Source organism: Cupressus sempervirens, chromosome 2 (genome assembly GCF_028749045.1).
Source record: "Cupressus sempervirens isolate cs-2001-9-10 chromosome 2, ASM2874904v1, whole genome shotgun sequence".
Taxonomy (NCBI): Eukaryota; Viridiplantae; Streptophyta; class Pinopsida; order Cupressales; family Cupressaceae; genus Cupressus; species Cupressus sempervirens.
The window spans coordinates 197,129,150-197,150,136 of record NC_143119.1 but is presented as its reverse complement, the minus strand read 5'-3'; the positions used below and the strand labels follow the sequence as shown (position 1 = coordinate 197,150,136).

At 36.3% G+C, this 20,987-nt stretch overlaps 1 protein-coding gene across 1 annotated transcript; it reads right to left on the bottom strand.

Moving 5' to 3' along the window:
- Positions 1-14,791: 14,791 nt before the first annotated feature.
- Positions 14,792-18,550, bottom strand: DELTA-ADR (delta-adaptin). The gene has a single exon (XM_089813165.1). It carries the CDS (start codon positions 18,229-18,231, stop codon positions 15,031-15,033), a length of 3,201 nt encoding a protein of 1,066 aa, XP_089669291.1. The 5' UTR covers positions 18,232-18,550; the 3' UTR covers positions 14,792-15,030.
- Positions 18,551-20,987: the final 2,437 nt, after the last annotated feature.

The following is a 20,987-nucleotide window of genomic DNA, read 5'->3' as shown; positions in this document are numbered from 1 at the left end:
CGTATACATTTCATGTGACTGGCAGTTAGTTAAAACCAGTTGAATGCTATGATCATGGGAAATGGATAATTCTGGTTGATTGTTGATTCTCATGAAGGTGACTTGTTAGTTGTTAGTTGCAAAATAATTGAGAACGATTATTGTTTAAAAAAAATTGAAGTTATAATAAATAAGTTGTCATTGATATTGATGGTTAGCCATTAGGATAATTATGAAATACTTTTGGTTATAACTAAGAAATATATTACCGTGGAAATATTCTTTTGGATGCAGGAGCAGACAAAGGGGAAGACATTGCTAAACGGGATTTAAGGAATGGGGAACCAAATAGGTCCATCATCAGACCATCAGGTATGGGTTCTAACCATCTTGGTGAAGGATTTAACAGGTAGGCAACAAAGTATACCTTGGACAATCATGAGCTACCTAGTCGATTCTTAGTGCAAGAGAAAAACATTAAACATTTAATAACTTATAAGAAACTATTACCTTCTTTTTATTTTGAGACCCTGGAGTGGTCGTCAGGTGTAACTCTATACATATTGACACCATGTTATTTTTTTGCTAACATCTATAATTTCCACCTACATGTATATATACATATATGCGTGTGTGCACGATCAATATATTGATAAAAGGAATTACATGTGCTCTCAAAATTACACACACATGTGTGTGTGTGTGTGTACAATTATAGGTAATATCAAATAGCATGATGCCAATATATTTTTTTTTTATGTAACCTTGAGAACTATAATCTTTAAGTCTTTATTTGACCCATGTCGTTGAGTGGATTCCACCTTTATATTTGCATTATCCTTTTTTTTTTAATTTTGAAATGATTGAAGAGTTTCTTGTAACCGATGTTGGCCTTGCTTGTCACTCCTTGTAACCGATGGAGCATACGGGAGGTCTATTTACATTCCCCGCTACCAAGGAAAAGCGCTCCAGGATTTCCATTTTTTTCGCACTTGATTGCTCTGAGTTAGTGAGCAAGAAATCTTCCATTACTACAACTCCTTTCGGAGACTCACTATCATACCTGTTACATATCACAATACCAAAACTGCAGTATCTATCACGCTAATGTCAGCAGTACAAGGAACTCATTTTCAGGTTGAAGTTGTGTTGTCAAACCACAACAACTGATCATAATCCATCATTATCAAGTCATGAAATCATTTACTCAAGTTTCTTTTCATAAATATATATGCTATGTCTTTTTCGATTGTTTTAAAGATGATTCCCACTATGGAAATGAATGACTGCTGTAATAATGTACATCCACGATCATAGATAAGCATATTGGTCGTAACAAAAGGCTCAAGAGCATATTGATTCCAAAAACCTATGAACTGATCCAATCTTATTATATTTTCTTTTATCCATGCATATCGAGTGCTAATACAAACCCGCACAATCAGGCACGGATTGACTCCATTGTAATCATTAAGCAAACACTTGTAAAATGCATAATCATGTACATTATACATAAAGATGGTTCCATTATATCTCATGAGGCATATGTCTGACTTATACAATGGTATTATCCATATACCAATTGAGATAAGAATCAGATTGGAGGAAATAGATTCTGATTAATAAACTAAATACTTATATACCAGAAAATCTCCCAAGATGCACCCAAGACCAAAATGGTCAAGCATAAATGGGTGAAGAGGAGAAGTATCCCTGCAAGAACAAATCGAATGTCAGTAATGAAAGTATATGAACACTTAATAACTACTTAGACCAAGCCAGCTCATGGTTGTCCAAAGTATATTCAATTGTCAAGTTGAGCGGTGGTGATCGGGCTTATTCAAATGCCCATTTAAATCCTTGGCCAAGGTAGGTTAGAGGCATGCTTGCCAAAATTGATCACTAGAGGTCAAGGTGTTAGCTGACAAAGGGGAGGTTGTTGGAGGAATTCTACAACCTTCTCTATTGTTTGGCCGACACTCTAACACCAGAATGCTCGGGTGGCAAGACTGTGGTGCCCTAAGCCTAACCCCGAGGTAAAGAGAGCCTTTCTCGTATGAGATTGTGTGGAGAATGTTAAGGTCCGTGGTTAGGAGGTTAAGCCTAAGTCAATGGTTCTCTTCTTTACCAAATGTCGAGGCTTGCAAAACACATTGATAGTTATTTTGATACATGTATGATTCCTAAGCTTTTGTCGTTCTTACTTAAATTACATGTTACTTTTGAGATGCATGTTTATATATATGGTTTATTACAAAGTTCCTATCAAGTGTAATTGTAGTAGTTATGGAAGTTAAATTAGTTTCCTACATGTGAATTTGAATCAGTTGTTGCTTTCTCTTGTGAAATGAAATCAATCAATAGTTTCCTTTTGAAGGAAGTAACCACCTTTATGTCATTCTGTTATGAAAATCAGTTATTCTTAGATTATGATCTCTAAATTCCAGACTATGAAAAATGGTATGTTACACAATGTAAGATCCTAATATAAGAAACCACCTCTAGGTGTTGGGGACACTAGAGGTGGATATGAAGAGGATGCACAAATAGTTGCGAGTACAGGGAAAGCCCTAGATTGTAGCGGTCGAAACTATCAACCCAAGTTTGACACACAAGGAAGCAAGCACCCGAGAAAGATGGTGACTCCTCTGACAAGTCCAATGTGGCTCAACAACTATTGCAGTTTATGGAAAACATGTCAAAAGACACTACAAGGCACTGGAAAATGTGAAAGACTATTTGGGTAGGCAAATGGTCAAGTTGACAAGGACTATTGGTTGTGAGCGTTTCCAACAATGCTACATGTTACAGCCATCAATTGGTTCACATAACTTGATGTTTCACCCATAGCCTCTTGGGATGCATGCAGGGGGACATTTGAGGCCAAGTTTAAATTGCCCCAAGATGTCAATGAGATTGTTGCCAAAAATTACAATACTAAACAAGGGAAGAACAAGAGTGTACAGGCTTACAATCCTATGCTCTAGGAATTGTTAAGTTGGAAAATCAACAGTCGACGGGTTGAAGAAAAGGTGGTTCAATGAGGGACTGATTCCCTCCCTATGCAAGAAGATGAAAGTGGTGCATCCACACTCATATGCCAATGCCTACAATTGAGAGATGGACATTAAAAGTGAAAACAAGACATCCTCCCAACCCAAGGGAAGGGGACGACACATGGTGACAATAGCACTGAGGGTAGTAGTGATGATTAATGAACAACAAATCAAACAAGAAAGACAGAAAGTAGAAAACAATTGTGTATGGAGTGCAAATTGAAAGAGACCAAGAGTACGCGAGTACTCTTCACATGTAAAGAGTCCACCGTATCAAAACCACAAAATCTATCCCAACGCAATCATGGAAATCAATATCGGAATCAAATATGATATGACTCCAAAGAACGTCCTATCATACAGTGTCGACAATGTAATGAGTGAGTTCACTTGCGCGGGATTGTCGAAGCATCCAGAACAACAAGAGTGGTGCAGGAGCACCCACATAAAATATTTTGGACGTGATTTCTACACGAGCCAACTTGAGGAATGTTGATGTTTAGCATCAGGAGAAGCAAAACTTGAATCTTCTATATGTTATTATTTGCAAATACATTTCAATGATATAAGCATTTGTATTTTGTCACTGATATCTGTTATACATTACTAAGATATAATGCCATCACTGTCTGATATGTATCACAGAGACATGTATACATACATATATTCATATTGATTTATGCATACATATACGTATGCATATAGAATATTGACAGAAAATGTGCATGATGATTGACCAACTTAATTGGTCGAGTGTCATATTACTTGTAACAGATATTATTGCCTTATCGGATTTCATATTACCCGTGACTGATGCTATTGTCGGGTTTCATATTATCCGCCGACTGATGCTATTATCGGGTTTTATATTACTCACGACTGATGCTATTGTCGGGTTTCATATTACCCGAGTCAAGGTTACATTGCCTGTGTCGGGTATTTTACCCGTGCCTTGACTTTGTTATTAATACTATGTTGTTATCGAGCAGCATACATAAACTAATGTTGAAACAGTTTCATGCTAACTAAAACATGCCTTCGAAGAGGCATGTCCCTATGTGGCCTTTAGGCCACGAAGTGACATGACTCTTCAGAGTCATGTCTCCTTTTATATGTGTGTGTGTGTGTCTGTGTGTGTGTGTGTGTGCTCATCCGACTACAGTGAAAGCATCAATAACAAGCATCCAAGTACCTGTAGCATCAGATCAATATTATTGAATATCATTGCTATTATTTACATCATTTGTCTTACAGTGATCCAGTACAGTGATTGTTGCTGAAGAAGGAAGAATATTAAAAACCTTGCTGCAAATACAATGAAAGATAAGTACATTCATTCTGCTTATTTGAATCAGAATTTATCTACAAATATTTGTAATTGTTCATCTATCAGAGATCTTTTATTTTCAACACGGTATCAAAGTTGCACTGATAAGAAAACCATTACATAATATTAAATTCTGAATCTAAATTAAAAGGAAAGAAAAGTTTTGTTAAAGCATTAAGATGGTGAACCACATAAGAATTGAAGATAGACTAGATGGAGCTTCTAACTTTTCATCTTGGAAAACAAGGCTATTAATAATTCTAAGAGAGATGGAATTAGAAAATCACATTGAAACAAATTTACCTATGCCCGAAAATGAATCTAAAAAAGCAACATAGAAAAAGCATAATAATAAGGCAATGAAAATAATCATAGATTCAGTAAAAGATCATATACTTCCTTCTATAGAAAATCTTAAAACTGCATTTGATATGTTCTCCACTATTCAAAATACATTTGAAATTAATAATACAAGTAGATTGCTAACTCTGAAACAAGATCTACTTTACATAAAAATGAAAAATGGAGAACCCATTACCTTTTACTTCCTTAGAATTACTGAATTAAAGGATCAACTTGCTACTATGTAAAGTCAAATGGATGATAAGGAATTAAGTATGATTGCCCTTAGAGGTCTTCCACTATCATGGGAAACTTTCATAAGAGGTTTAAGCTCTCGTCCTAAATTCTCAAAATTTGATCAACTAAAGAATGAATGCACTCAAGAGGAGTCCAGATAAGCCTCCAGAGGTTTAATTTCAAACCAAGATGGTGACATCCAAGCATTGTATTCCAAGTCAAATAAGAAAAGAAAGTTCAAGCATAACAAGAAGGAAAACAACAAAAATCACAAATCTCACAAACATCGTGACTGGTCCAAAGTAAGATGTTTTAAATGTGATAAGCTTGGTCATTCCTACTATGTGTGCCCTGAAAAACAGAAAATTCAAGCAGCTTTAGCAGAAGTTAAAGAAGAAAATAATGAGAAAATAGACAAAGAAAATTATGCATTTATAGTAGCTCTCTCAAGTGAGTTAAGCTCTAATCACAACACCTGGATCATAGATAGTGGAGCTTCTCGTCATATCTCCGGATTTAAGGATAAGTTTGAAACCCTTTCAAATCATGAATCAGAAGAAGTAACTATTGGAAACAATTCCTCTTACCCAATTAAAGGAATTGGTATTTGTTCTATTCAACTGAATTCTGATATCACTTTTCAACTCAAGAATGTCCTTTATGTGCCAGGGATTAAAAGAAATCTTGTCTCCATCTTCGGACTTGTTGATCAAGGGTACAGAATTGCATTTCAAGGAGATAGAGTTCTATCTTGGACGAAGAACTCATCTATCAAAAAAGTCATATCCATTGGGGTTAAGGATGGAAATCTTTATAAGCTTTGTAATTATCAAAATCTAAAGTTAACCTTAACTCTTAGTAACGATAAAACAAATTCCATTGAAATCTGGCATAGAAGATTAGGTCACCTTAACTTTCAAGCCTTAGCATCTATAAGTAAAATTGTGAAAGGGCTTCCAAATCTTAAATCAGATCATTCAAGTATCTGTAAAGGGTATGCCTTAGGTAAAAATACTTAACACTCATTTCCCAATAGTGTTCATAAATCTAAAAACATACTTGAATTGATTCATACAGATCTTTGTGGTCCTATGTCAGTTCCCTCTCTTAATGGATGTCAATTCTATGTAATTTTCATTGATGACTACTCTAGGAGAACATGGATTTATTTTCTCAAACAAAAGGAGTCATCTAAGGTCTTATCCAAGTTTAAAGAATTTAAAGCCCTAGTTGAAAATCAATCAAGACAAAAGATCAAAACCCTTAGGTCTGACAATGGGGTGAGTTCACATTTGATATTTTCAAAAACTTATATATTTCTATTGGGATTAAGAGGGAGTATTCCGTACCTTATAATCCTCAACAGAATGGAATAGTTGAAAGGAAAAATAGATCTATTGTTGAGTCAGTCAAGGCCATGTTACATGATCAAAACCTTCATTACTCCTTTTGGGTTGAAGCTTCCAATATTGTTGTCTACATTCAAAATCGTTGCCCCCACTCTATATTAGAAAACATCACTCCAGAAGAAGCATTTACCGGTGTTAAACCAGATTTAAGTCACCTAAGAATATTTGGATGTCCAGTCTATATTCACATCCCAAAAGAAAAGAGAACCAAATTAGAGCCTTCGAAGAAAAAGGGAATATTCATCCGTTATAGTGAAACTTCAAAAGGGTACAAGATCTACATTCCTGGACAAAGAACAATTGAGATTAGCAGAGATGTCATATTTGAAGAAGACATTGCCTTCAAAATTTCTAGTAATAGTGATGAATCCATTTTAGAAGATCAAGCATGGAAATTGAGAGGGAGGAAAATTCTAACATCTCTTCCATGTCAAATCATATAGAATCAGAAAACGTCAACCATACCAATAAGAAGAGACCCCTTTGGGCCAAAAAAAATGCTAGCTGAAAATCAAGTTGAACCAGATGATGTAATTCAAGAAAGCAAAAGAACTAGGAATCAATCCTGTTATGTTGCTCTGCTATCTGAACTCATAAAATCTGAACCTACCAATGTTAAAGAAGCACTTTCACATCAATCTTGGAAGGAAGCCATGATTGAGGAATATAACTCAATATTGAAAAATAATGTATGATATTTTACCAAGACCTAAAAACAAATCTGTTGTTTCTTCCAAATGGTTGTTCAAGATTAAACATGCTGCAGATGGCAGCATTGAAAAATACAAGGCAAGATTTGTAGCCCGAGGTTTCTCTCAAAAGGAAGGCATTGATTATGATGAGACTTTTGCCCCTGTTGCCAAGTATACTTCAGTCAGAACAATCCTAGCTATTGCTGCATCTAAAAGATGAAAAGTACATCGAATGGATGTCAAAATAGCATTTCTGAATGGAAAGATTGAAGAAGTTTATGTTGAACAACCAGAAGGGTTTAGTATTTTTGATTGCAAGACTCATGTTTGTAAATTGAAGAAAGCACTTTATGGTCTTAAACAGGCTCCCAGAGCTTGGTATGAAAGAATAGATACTTATCTACTAAAATTGGGATTTGCCAAAAATGAAGCTGAGCCAAATCTATACTTCAAAACTGAAGGTGATGATATGGTTATCTTTGTATTATATGTTGATGATTTACTAATTACAGGGGATGAACATTTTATAGACAAATGTAAACAAGATCTCTCTGCTGAATTTGAAATGAAGGATCTAGGGTTACTCCACTACTTCTTGGGGTTAGAAATCTAGCAGCTGGACAACTGTATTATAATAAATCAAGAAAAATATACAGTTGATATATTAACCAAGTTTAGAATGATGGAATGTAAACCGGCCACTACACCTATGAAGATAAACCTACACAAACTAAAAGATGATATGAATGAATCTGAAGATGTGGATCCTACTTATTATAGAAAAATTATTGGATTCGTGATGTACCTGGTTAATACCCGTCCTGACATATGTTATGCAACTCATACCTTGAGTTAGTTTATGTGTGCACCTAAGAAGATACATTTGCAGGCAACTAAATACATAATAAAGTATTTGAAGGGTACTATTGGAATGGGAATCAAATATGACAGTCAATCTTGAGCTAACTGGATACTCAGATTCTGATTGGGTTGGAAGTTCTATTGAGCGCAAGAGCACTTCAGGATACTGTTTCAGTCTTGGATCCAGAATGATTTCTTGGACTAGTCGGAAACAAACTTCTGTGGCCCTGAGTTCTACCGAAGCCAAGTACATTGCATCTTCATTATATGTCAGAAAAGCAGTATGGCTTTGAAAGTTGCTCTCAGATCTCTTTAAAAGACCTTTGAAGCCCACCGTGATTTATTGTGATAATCAAAGTTGTGTCAAGCTTTCTTCTAACCCTATGTTTCACAATCGCTCTAAACACAATGAAATTTCATTTCATTACATCAAAGATATGGTTAATCGAGGAGTCATTCAATTGGAATATATGTGTACAAATGATCAAACGGCTGATATCCTTACCAAACCTCTTGCTAAAGTGAAACTGAAATACTTCAGAGAAAGACTTGGTATGATTATTTGTAATGAAAATTTTTTGAAATAAAAGAGTTGTTCATTTGTTTTCATTGGTTACTTAATATTATTTTATATGTAATGAAAGGTGACGATCTTTCATGGACATATTCAATTATAGAAAAATTATTTACAAGGTGACGATCTTGTAAATAGTTGACTATTTTTGGGCTTCTCTAGACATTGTTGAAGTGCAAGTAGAGATTATTTTTTGGGCTTCTCTAGACATTGCTTAAGTGCAAGTGGAGATTATTTTTTGGGTTTCTCTAGACATTGCTTAAGTGCAAGTAGAGATTTTTTTGGGCTTCTCTAGATATTGTTTAAGTGCAAGTAGAGATTATTTTTGGGCCTCTCTAGATATTGCTTAAGTGCAAGTAGAGATTATTCTTGGCCTTCTCTAGACATTGCTTAAGTACAAGTAGAGATTATGTGTGTTATCTCTAGACATTACTTAAGTGCAAGTAGAGATCATTTACTGTTCATGCAGTAGTGCTTATTAGATGACTCTGACTAATGTTTTATTACTTCTCCCTAGCTAAAGAGGGAGTGTTGATGTTTAGCATCAGAAGAAGCAAAACTTGAGTCTTCCATGATGTTATTATTTGCAAATACATTTCAGATATATAAGCATTTGTATTCTGTCACTGATATTTGTTATACATTACTGAGATATAATGCCATCACTGTCTAATATGCATCACAGAGACATTTGTATACGTACATGTATTCATACTGATTTATGCATACATATACGTATGCATATATCTCTATTATGCATATAGAATATTGATAGAAAATGTGCATGATGATTGACCAACTTAATTGGTTGAGTGTCATATTACTTGTAATAGATATTATTGCCTTATCGGATTTCATATTACCCACGACTGATGCTATTGTCGGGTTTCATATTATCCACCAACTGATGCTATTGTCGGGCTTTATATTACTCACAACTAATGCTATTGTCAGGTTTCATATTACCCGAGTCAAGGTTACATTGCCTGTGTCGGGTATTTAACCCGTGCCTTGACTTTGTTATTAATACTGTGTTGTTATTGGGCAGCATACATAAACTAATGTTGAAACAGTTTCATGCTAACCAAAACATGCCTCCGAAGAGGCATGTCCCTATGTGGCCTTTAGGCCACAAAGAGACATGACTCTTCGGAGTCATGTCTCCTTCTTTTATATATATATATATGTGCTCATCCAACTGCAGTGAAAGCATTAATAACAAGCATCCAAGTACCCACAGTATCAGATCAATATTATTGAATATCATTGCTATTATTTACATCATTTGTCTTACAGTGATCCAGTATAGTGATCGTTGCTGAAAAAGGAAGAATATTAAAGACCTTGCTGCAAATATAGTGAAAGATAAGTACATTCATTCTGCTTATTTGAATCAGAATTTATCTCCAAATATTTGTAATTGTTTATCTATCAAAGATCCTTTATTCTCAACAAGGAATTTATCCCGATTTCATCATTAGGATAAGATCTTTTCTTGGGATTCATTCAGACCATTGTGGGGTCATTCTTCTCCCTATTCTATATTGATCTAGAGTATTTTGTAAGTCGTTCTTCCTATTTTGTAATAATCTAGAATGTTCCGTAGACCGTCCTAGCAAGTATAAATAGAGTTTTTAGGTTTATGTTTAGGTCAAGTTTTTGGATATGAAATCACGGGAAGAATAAATCTATAGGAGAGCAAGTGTATACATTGTTCATTTAATTAATCAATTAGAATAATATTATTATCTATCTCTTTCTGGTGCTGGTTCTTTTTGTTTTTGCTTCTGTTGAGTTTATCTCTACATCATTTTTGGTATCAAAGCTTGGGGAAAGCTCCTAAGGCGCTTGGGAAAAGCTTGGGGAAAGCTTTCAGCTTCTAAGGCGAATTGGATTTTGTAACAGGTTGAGGAAAGAACCTGTAAGTGTGGCCAAAAGACTAGGTTGAGTGGAGAGAACCTAGCTAAGAGACAATGGTCACAAGAGGAGATTTATCTCATGATCAGAAGATATTATTCGATGCATGGGTTTCATATTGGGATTTTCAGAACAAGAAGAAGGAAGAAGCAAGGAAAAGAGCAAAAGAGAAAAGGAAGAAAAGAGAAGAGGAAGCCAGAATAGATCAAGAGATAAAAGAATGAATGGAATTCCTAACATAGGAACTGAGAAAGCATGAAGAAAATTCAGTGCGACTAAAAGAGGAATTCCAAAAAAATATGGAAAAAGAAAATACAGATCTGGAGCATCAACCAATTCAAATTACAAAAGCCTGTACTGAGACATTGGAAGAGAAGAGTTGTCCATTGAAAGAACAACCTAATCACATTGATGCTGATATACCAAATGAACAGATCGATGTTGACATACCAAATGAGCACAGTGAAGTAGATATACAAGGTGAAAAACAACATGTTTTTGATGAAACTTACAATACAGAAGTTCTTGAAGATAGAAAAGAGGTTGAAATGGTTGATGAGCATTGTGATGAAATGGTTCATAAAGAGCTGGATGTGATGGTCCTTAATGCAACCAAGAAATGGCATTTGAAGTTAAGAAAGAAGGTTGTTTGGCCTATCAAAAAGGATACTAGCAGCAAGGAAGAAGACTTGTGATGAAGCTAAGAGGATAGACGAGGCTCCAATAGTGATGAATTTGTCTCCAAGCATGGAGATATTGCAGCATAAAAACATCATAGCAAAGGATGCAGCAGTTCCTACAGTAACCCAAATTGGTAAAGTCATATTTAATGAGGTTTCATCTAATCCATTCATTGTAGGTTTGCAGGAGTTCTATCTGAATATGGCAGAAGTTTACACACATATGACAGTTGCTTTAGATACTGGTCAAGAGTACAAACAGCAAATACCAAAGAATTGGAAGGCATGAAAGAGGAAGGATCCAAGGGACTTGGATACTATTGTCCCCGGGAGTATGGTGCAGGAGCACCCACATAAAATATTTTGGACGTGATATCTGCACAAGCCGACTTGAGGAATTTATCTCGATTTCGTCATTAGGATAAGATCTTTTCTTGGGATTCGTTCAGAACATTGTAGGGTCATTCTTCTCCCTATTCTATATTGATCTAGAGTATTTTGTAAGCCGTTCTTCCTATTTTGTAATAATCTAGAATGTTTCGTAGACTGTCCTAGCAAGTACAAATAGAGTTTTTAGGTTTAGGTTTAGGTCAAGTTTTTGGATATGAAATTACGGGAAGAAGAAATCTATAGGAGAGCAATTGTATATACTATTCGTTTAATCAATCAATTAGAAGAATATTATTATCTATCTCTTTATGGTGCCGGTTCCTTTTGTTTTTGCTTCCGTTGAGTTTATCTCTGCATTATTTTGTGTATGGAGTGCAAATTGAAAGAGACCAAGAGTACGCAAGTACTCTTCACACGTAAAGAGTCCACCATATCAAAACCACAAAATGTATCCCAACGCAATCATGGAAATCAATGTCGGAATCAAATATGATATGACTCCAAAGACGTCCTATCATACAGTGTCGACAATGTAATGAGTGAGTTCACTTGCGCAAGATTGTCGAAGTCTCCAAAACAACAAGAGTTTGTTGCACAAGTGTGTAGTCCAACGAACCATTAGGCCATTGGCTTGCCTAAAATAAAAGAGTAAATATGTTGGACGTAAAAGACCCAAAGGGGGAAGTATTGACAATCAACAAACTCCAAACCAAGAAGGCAATCTATCCTAACCCCAGGACAAAGGAGAGACTTCGAGAAGCCAAGGTTGACATTGAATGAACAATATTGGAGAGAAAAGCCTCACCCGATGCCACTAGTACTCCACTATAATCAGAATCGAAGAAAACTGTCATGAGGCAGATGTTGCAAGCCATTGTGCTAGTACAGCTAGCCAACCTTCAAACTATGCCACAATTAAGGGTAGTCATTACCAATGTAGTTGGCAATGACACAATCGACTAGGATCATGGCAAGACAGCGGGAGAACAAAGAGACAGTCTCATTACCAACCCAATGGTGTTGGCAATAAGCATTGGAAGGAAGTTGTCTATTGTTGAGATGGAGATGATAGAATGAAAGTTGACAAATACCATCATCAATGGACACTCAGGAGTCGAGAAAACTTGGAAGTGCCTAGGGAAGCCAACACTTCAATCATCAACCTTTCCCCTTTCGTAGGTGCCGACCAACATGGCATTAAGTCACTGGGGACATTAATCGCACAAAAGGTGACGATACACTATATTTTCTTGGACTTCATACTAATCTTGTTGGAGAAGAAGGCATATGATGCAATCCTTGAGAGAGGTTGGTTTATCTCTGCCAAGATAGAGCACAATTTGAAGAGGAACACACTCTTGATGTAAAGGAAGAAAGTCTGTCATCGACTTGAGAAATCAAATGATAGGTGAGGAGTTGGCATCCTCTGAATCGAAGCCTAAAGATTGAGAGTCAGACATGGATAAAGGAACCAAAGATAAGGGGTGCTTGAGCTGGAAGATTCCTTTGAAGATGAGAAGAGTTCTCTGAATAGACTATTTCATTAGCAAATGGAGGACTATGAGGTATTTTCGCCAGCCTGTATTTTTCTTGGAGCCACAACTCTCAATAAAGAGCAGCGAAGTGTGTAAAGTTATTGACAACAACAAAAAAGACAGTATAAAGCAGGGAACCGTAAAGAAAAAGCAAGAGTCGGAGAAAATTTAAAAAATCAAAAAACAAAACATTGGCATGATACAGCATCAATGTTTTATAGTAGATTCTTTACAACCTCTTCACAGCAGCATACAACCCCCAAATATGGAACAATCGTTTCCAGTATCATACGGTTGCCTTCAATACTCAACGTACGACATACATTAGGACTTAGCATGCAGATCACTCCAAAACTTGGTAATGTACGAGTTGGCAGCAAGATTGGCACCGTACAGCAAGCATAAGACCCTTTGACCCCTTCCATACAAATCTGGCATCCCATATGGCAATATAGACACTCAACTCCCATATGGCCTCCCAAGTCACTCATTTGACAGATAATTGTTGTATCGGTTGACAGATGTATTCCTCTTGGCAACTGTCAGGTCCTTTAAATATGTTGTGTACCCTGAAGGAAGAGATTATGGTATAGTCGGGTAAATTGTAATCATTGGCCGACCATCTCTTGTCTTCTTCTGTGTAATAAGTTCATGAGCAAATAAAGATATGTTTTAGTCCCATGTCTAATATGTTCTGCCATCTGTGTTATTATTTAAGTATGTAATTTACCAGGTACCACTGGTAGACAAATAGTTTATGATTGTGTTTGAGAAGTATAAATGCCTGTACTTGTTGAGGAGTTGGAGTTGATGTCTATAGTGATTTATGTGGATTTGGATCTATTGTATTAGCTATACCAGCTGTCATATAACCCTATTTCAGACATGCAGCAATACAATTAGCCTTGTTTAGTCTGTTCTATATCTCCTCTTGGAGTTTGGGGTTAGTTTTGGAGTGTTTTCAATTATAGTGCAGTGTGTCAGCTAATAGAAGTGGTTTCAATTTATTGATGAGTTTCCATTTGGTTCTGGGCAGCGTTAAAAGCAGTTGGGTAAGTTTTGGACCTGCAATCCTTAGATATCATCTCTTGAGGTATAATTCAATTGTAGACATGAATATGTTAATTATCTGTGCTTATTGAACTAAACCAATGTGTTGCAACAGGCTGTTCAGAATTAATATATTACTGAGTGGCAGCAGTACATCTCATTTGTATGATGTTGTAATGCATTTCATATCAATCTTGTAAACTTTGGAAGACGCCTAAAGGTGATACACACATAACTTTTGAAAATAATGCTTGTACCCACCTGCAAGCCAAATTGAAAATGATATCCTGTACCCATAAGTAAACCTACACACCCTAGAAAATATAGTAGAGGGCCAACTCATACCTAATATCTTGCTTCTATATGAATTCTCAAATCAAGACACACAAAATGACTGGTATTGATAAACTTATGGTTAAAATGTTAAAAAAAAAACAGGGGATGTAGCATACACCTACGAAATGCTAAAAATGGCATGCTTGGCTAAAGCAAGAAATGCAACTGAGTCAATTGAATGGAGAAGCCTTACGTGCTCCTGTAAATGAGGAAAGGTAATTGAGTAGGTAATTTGATTCCAAATATGTCAATTTCTGTATTTTAATTTGCAATATTAAAAAATGATTCCAAAACTGAGATGATAGAATATATACAATCAGAGAACAATGAGCACGGATCACAGAAAATTGTTGCAAAAATCCATGTCTATTATGGATTCTTTGTTTAAAATTTGCTAAGCACAAAATATGAAAATTTCTGTTGAAAAAATCATTAAAAAGGATATAGTTTCTTTACAAAAATAATGAATGAATGAACAAAGTGTATACATTGCACAAATATTGGAAAAGAATTAATCATCACTGCACTCACCTACCAAAAAACATAGCAAGTTCCAACAACCACTGTCAGAGATGAAAAGGATGGCCACTGGCTTTTGTTGTCTTTGTTTGTTGATGAAAACACATATAGCAAAAGATGCATACACTACAAAAGGAAATCTGGAATAACTGCTGTTTGGGGAACCACCTGAAGAGGACTCTCTGCTCTTTGTCGATTTTGATGCTTAGTGTGAGTATTATTTTCCTTTTTGGCATGTCTTCTCCGATGTCGTCCCTGATGTCCATCCCTTTCCTCAGAATCTGAAACAGGTTCTTTATATTCTTTCTTAGCATGCCTTGAATGTCTGTGCCTGCTGGTGCTATGTCTCTCAGTGTCTTCTCCTTCCACACAATCCATACGCCCCTTTGAAACATCGGCAAAATTATCATTAACTTTTACCTCTTTCTTCTCCTCTCTTCGGGATGAAGATTCAGACTGCCGTCCTGATCGACGACGATGTCCAGTAGATGAAGTTTTTGAAAGATTTTCTTCATCTCTGTTATCCGATCCTGCTAAATGCTTCTTTTTATCCCCGGTAAGAACATCTTTGATAGCATTTGAAATAAAATCATCTTTCCAATCCTTGATCTGCTTGTTAGCTAAGCATGGCATGTCATCTCCCTCCTCCAATCTAACCACTACAGGTCGTGCTTTTGTCCTTGCCTGTTGTGGCTTTGTGGAGAGAAAAGACTGCTCAGCAAGCTTCAAAATATCTTTGCTAACATCCAAAGATGTAGTAGGAGGAAAATCATTCTGCAATGTGTGAGGTGGTGGATAATCATCAGTTTTGGCTTCAGCTTTTCCTGTAGGTAAATAGAATGCACCATGCCGCTGGCGATGTTGGGCCAACAATGATGTTGATTCCCCAATTGGTGTTGTCTCTCCCTTGGTGCACTGACTAAACAGAGAGGTGTCATCCCACTCTCTGTGCTTATGAATAGATGACTCGCCTCCTTCATCAAATATAAACTGCTCATTGCCAAGGATTTGAACCAAGTCATCAAGGTTCTCCTTTAGAGTAATGCCATTTGGTACTGGTACTCTTCCTTGAGCATGTATTGAAACTGGCTTAAGCTCTTCTGCAAAAATATTATACATGCATCCTATAATTTCAATAGCCTTGTTGCCTTGGCTTGCCCCTATATCATCAATTTGTAGAGAACTTTTCTTTTCAACCAAACATCCTATAATATCTTCTAGTGCTTTTAAAAGACCAAGTAAATTACGTGCTCTCTCTTGTACTTCCACATCTTTACTTTCCAAAAGAGGGCTGACATTTAGTTTGATTAGCTCAACTAATCGGTCAAAGTCAGCAAGTGTAACGTGCTCATTTCCTGAATTTTCAGCTTTGTGTACTTGATCTTCTACTAAGATGGTACTTGCGCTGTCTACACCCATAAATGCATCTGCTCGGGCAGAAAGTTCTACAGTTGCCCTTGGATTAAAATCTTCTCCACCTCCGAGATCTACCAAGCTTCTCCTTGTTTCAACAACCTTGCTTGCTGAATTGCTTCTTTGAAGCCCACCACTTGAAGCCTTTTCATTTAGCTTCACACACCCAATCTCAATTTCACTCTTCAAAATTGACAAACCAGACATCGCCGATTTCAAAGTTTTGTTACATTTTGAATCTACAGCTCTAATTGAAGGCTCAATCACTGAAGAAAGAAATTGAGTTTCCTCTGGCACTCCCGAGTCTCCCAGAGAGGATTCAGAGACAAAAGCTTTGCTTCTCTTAAGATGATTGTAACAATAGAAAACAAAGACTTTGAGTACAGACTGGAGATAAACAGACCTCACAGCTGGTGGCAAAAGATTTGTTCGAGGCTGTAGCAGAGCCTCAATAATTTCAAATGGATCTTGAGAGTGTTCAGTATATTCCCCAGCAATCCACGCAGCAGCAGACAGAACTCTGTGAAGGAATGGAAACTCAAGCAAAGCAGGATCAATGAGTAGCTTGCGAGCTACATGCAAAAGCTCTGCCCTGACATCCTTCACCCTCATCCCAATATCTATAAGCTGTTTTTCCACTTCATCACCATGTTTACAATGAGGGATCCTTGCTATGTCACCGAGAATCGTAACATACCAGCCAAAATCAACAACCAACTCATACAAGTTCTTGCTGCAGGTGGAAAGAATAGCACCAAGGATCTCATTACAAAATTCACCATCTGATATAAATGCATAATGCATCAAGACACCTATCGTCTCCACAAGATTGTTCTCAGTTATCATCCCAACAACAAGGCGCAGAGAAGCCAACTGGATGCTAAGATCTGCATCACTCAGAGCTTTTACAATTACTTGCTTATTCTCAGACACTGCCCATATATGTCTAGGCATAAGACTACCGAGGGCCTGCAATCCAAGATATTTAAGATTGGGATCATCTTCCTGTATCATATCCTTCAATTTTTCCATCGCCAGTTTGACTGCCCCACTGTGATCAGTCAAGCCCAAAATCACAGTCCTTATGCACTCAAACAGTAGAGACTTTGCCGCCGTTTTATGCATATGCTCACAGATAGGCTCTACAATCTTTTTGGCAAGCCTGGGCTCCAAAGGTGCTAGGACCCCAAACACCTTCACAACTTTAATGAGCATCCAATTGTTCGTAGAGTCCACCAAAATCCTATAAAACTCCGGTGCCAAGGGCAAATAAGCTTTTGGCTCCTTCATGGTCAATTCACAAAGTACACTAACTGCAGTACAAGAAACGTGGTGATCTGAACTTTCCAGATTTTCCACCAATCTCTTAAAAGCAACCCTAACAGCATCTGGGTACTTGCTAAAAACCCTCAAAAGAACTAGATTGGCCTTCTTTTTTACATAGTGCTTACTGCTCCCGAGAAGTGTAAAAATTTCAGGGGTTAAATCTCTGGCAAGATCAGGGGTTGCAATCCTTGATAAGCATTCCAGGGCGAGGCCTGCTTCGAACTCATTAATGCTCGTTAAATCCTTCCTTAACTGATTTGTTATAAGCAATAGTACCTCAGTGTCCTCTTTAAAGCTCTGGGATGCCGCTAAATACCCTATTTTTTTATGACAGAATCTGGGCATGCTCATAACTTCAACGACGTGAAAAGCAGCCCAAGACATATCAAATCCTTGGAGCATATTTAAGTATGTGAGTTTCTGCAATGCCACAGCCTTTGTCTCGTGATCTGTTGATTTTATTTCCTTATGAATTTCATCTAAGGCTTTGCTTAAATACCGAGTTTCTCCTATCATTTGAACTCGAAGGCCCTTTACAAGATCATCCAGGCTCTTCTGAAAGAAAGACTCCATAATTGTAGAAGCCATTGTTACGATTGTATATAGGTTTTCTTTATACTGTTTTAATGTATGTTTTCTATCCGGCAATTCTAGGCATAGCAAAACATACAGATCTAAAATGAAGAGAATCCAACCTGTGTGGAAAGGGGTAAAACATTTGAACGCACAGTTGTCTTCATTACATCTTTGCTCCTCAACGAGCGTAAGCCCTGCCAGACTGAAGCAAAAAGGTCCTCATTTGGTTTTCAAGGTTCGATTCTACCAAAAACTTGTTGTCGGAGGATAAATGGTTAAAACTGTTTTCCATTTTTTTCCCATTCAATAACGAGGGACGGAGCAAGTTATGGGGGTACATAAATATGAAATAGTTATGAGTTTGCAAGGCAAGCGTCAAAATTTTATTTATTCAGTTGGCAATTGTTCTTATCATTTCAGATACAAGTGACGCGTAGCGTCATAGTTCCTGTCATATGCATGATAGAAATAAGTTATGCCATTAAGTGATATGTTCACTAAAAAATATGCAGTAGGCATTTAAATCATAATGACATTGAAAACTTGACAGTTGCAAGAGGACTTTACAATAGATGAATACTTTGGGATTTTTGAAAGGAGGGGAAACTTTTTATTTAAAAACAGTTTTAATGAATCTAATAAAACTTAGATGTAGATATGGTTGGCATTTTAAAGTCTAGATTAATTTATATGCAAGTTTACTGAAGCAAGGTGAAGCATAAACCAATTTAAATGTAGAGAAAACATGTTCCAAATACTTAATTCATGATGTTCTAAATAGTAATGTCTTTAATTGAGTCTTTAACTAGGTATGTTTTCAAAGTACAAACCTTATTGTCCTGAATTTGTATATGCAGATTTGGTTACTTTTGAAATAGTATATATACATATAATTGAGGCAGATATTTTGACTTTACAAAGCTTTGATGTTGTGGGAGATACATATAAGAAACTTTTACATTCAATGTACTAGGGAGGTATATCATTTTGGTGGCCAAACATGATACCTACAAAATTGGTAACACTATTAGTCCATTGTAAATGATGTTTAATAGAGAAAAGGTAATTGATTTTTTGTAATTAAAAACAGACAAGTATAAAGAATAAGTACCTTTGTTGTTTGATGCCTAGTTTAGTGATTCATAAGGACTACACAGGTGATGATATTGTACTGGTTAAGAGTGTATGTGCCAATTGCTGAAAAGTCTCGGAGCATAAATATTACTTCTGATTTGTCATCAATGTACTGCTGATAATCTATGTCTTTAAGAGCAGGAAGTAGTAGTTGTACAATATTGTCTTCGATAGAGCAATGAACTGGTTGCTGGCTATCATTTGTGATAATTGCTTTCAGGTACAATGAATACTTGTATCGGACATGTTCCTTGCATCGGTTGCAGTATCCTTTTTCTCCATTCAATGCTCCGTAGCTTTCAAATCTGTGACCACATTTTGAGCAAGAAGCATGGAATGGACTTGAGTATGCATTTTCTATAGTCAAATTTCCCATGACCTGTTTACAATGTGCATGTATTAGTATGCTTTAAAAAATGAAAGATAAAAAGATAAAGTAAAATGACAAAAGATCTGGAATCACTGACCTTAATTGGAGTCTGCAGTAGCACATGGAGTGTATCTAATGTTCTTTTGTTCTGTAGGTTGCAGCTAAATGTTGCTAGAGTTGTTCGTAGAGCTGGTTTTTGATCAATTCTTTTAGCTATGTTTCTAAAGAGCAATGATGGTATTTCATTTCTTTCAAGTTGGTGGTGTATCTGAATATATTGGGGTGTGAAAGCTGGATGCATGTATAGCTGATCACAAGTAATAGAGTTAGTTTTCTAGTTTTAGAAGTTGACATGGTGAAATCGTAAAATGTAATAGAAAGAAGGAAATAAAGATTTTTTTTCATAGATGTATCAATGAAGTTGTTCGTATTAGCTTACCAGTGCTTTGCTCATGCCGTTGTTTCCATCTTTGATTTCAAGCACATTTTGAGTACATTTTTTGTATGCTGCTAAAACAATAGCACCAATTGTTCCAGTGGTATAATTAGCTGTGCTTGTTAGTAATTTCTTTATAGTTGTACCAGGAATGAATTTGTATTCATGCAATATAGCTGGTATTGTTTCAACTATGCTGGACTCTTTTAGAATTAGTATGCAATCACTATCTCCTCGATCAAAATCTGATTTTGGTTCTATGTCGAAGTCTATTATTCTTAATGCCATGCCTGGGATTATTTTACTTTCATGCCTGGTAAGAAGGTTGTTGTTACTGATATTTAATGTTATAGTAAGCTCTCCTTTGCAATCTGTAAGATCAACACGTAGTACTTCATGTGTTCTATTTACTTTGTCCAAGAAGGCTTTATAAACCACTAAGACATCACCTTTGAAAGTTTGCCCTGCCTTTTTTGCATTTAGATCTTCTATTAATGTACATGGTTCATTGTCCTCTTTTGTCCTGCAATAGTTTAGGGAAAAAAAAGTTAATGTTCAAATATTTGGCAGAATGTGAAGGTTGGAAGAATGAAGAAGTTGCAAAGTTTAAATTTAAAATACCTTTTGGTCGGCTCCTGTTGATCTTGTGGTGGTTCACTTGCTAGTCATTTTGGTGGAATCATTGATGTTGTAGACATAAACCAAGTTAGAATTAAATTGCATATAGGTGAATGAATGTTGCAAGATGATCTGTCCAGTATGCTTCAATTTTGTTGATAGAGCATCTAATTGCTGGTGTATTTGTCCATACATGGTCAATGAGTGGTT

Excerpts from the sequence above, each read along its gene's own strand:
- DELTA-ADR (XM_089813165.1), bottom strand. The coding sequence starts at position 18,231 with ATGGCTTCTACAATTATGGAGTCTTTCTTTCAGAAGAGCCTGGATGAT.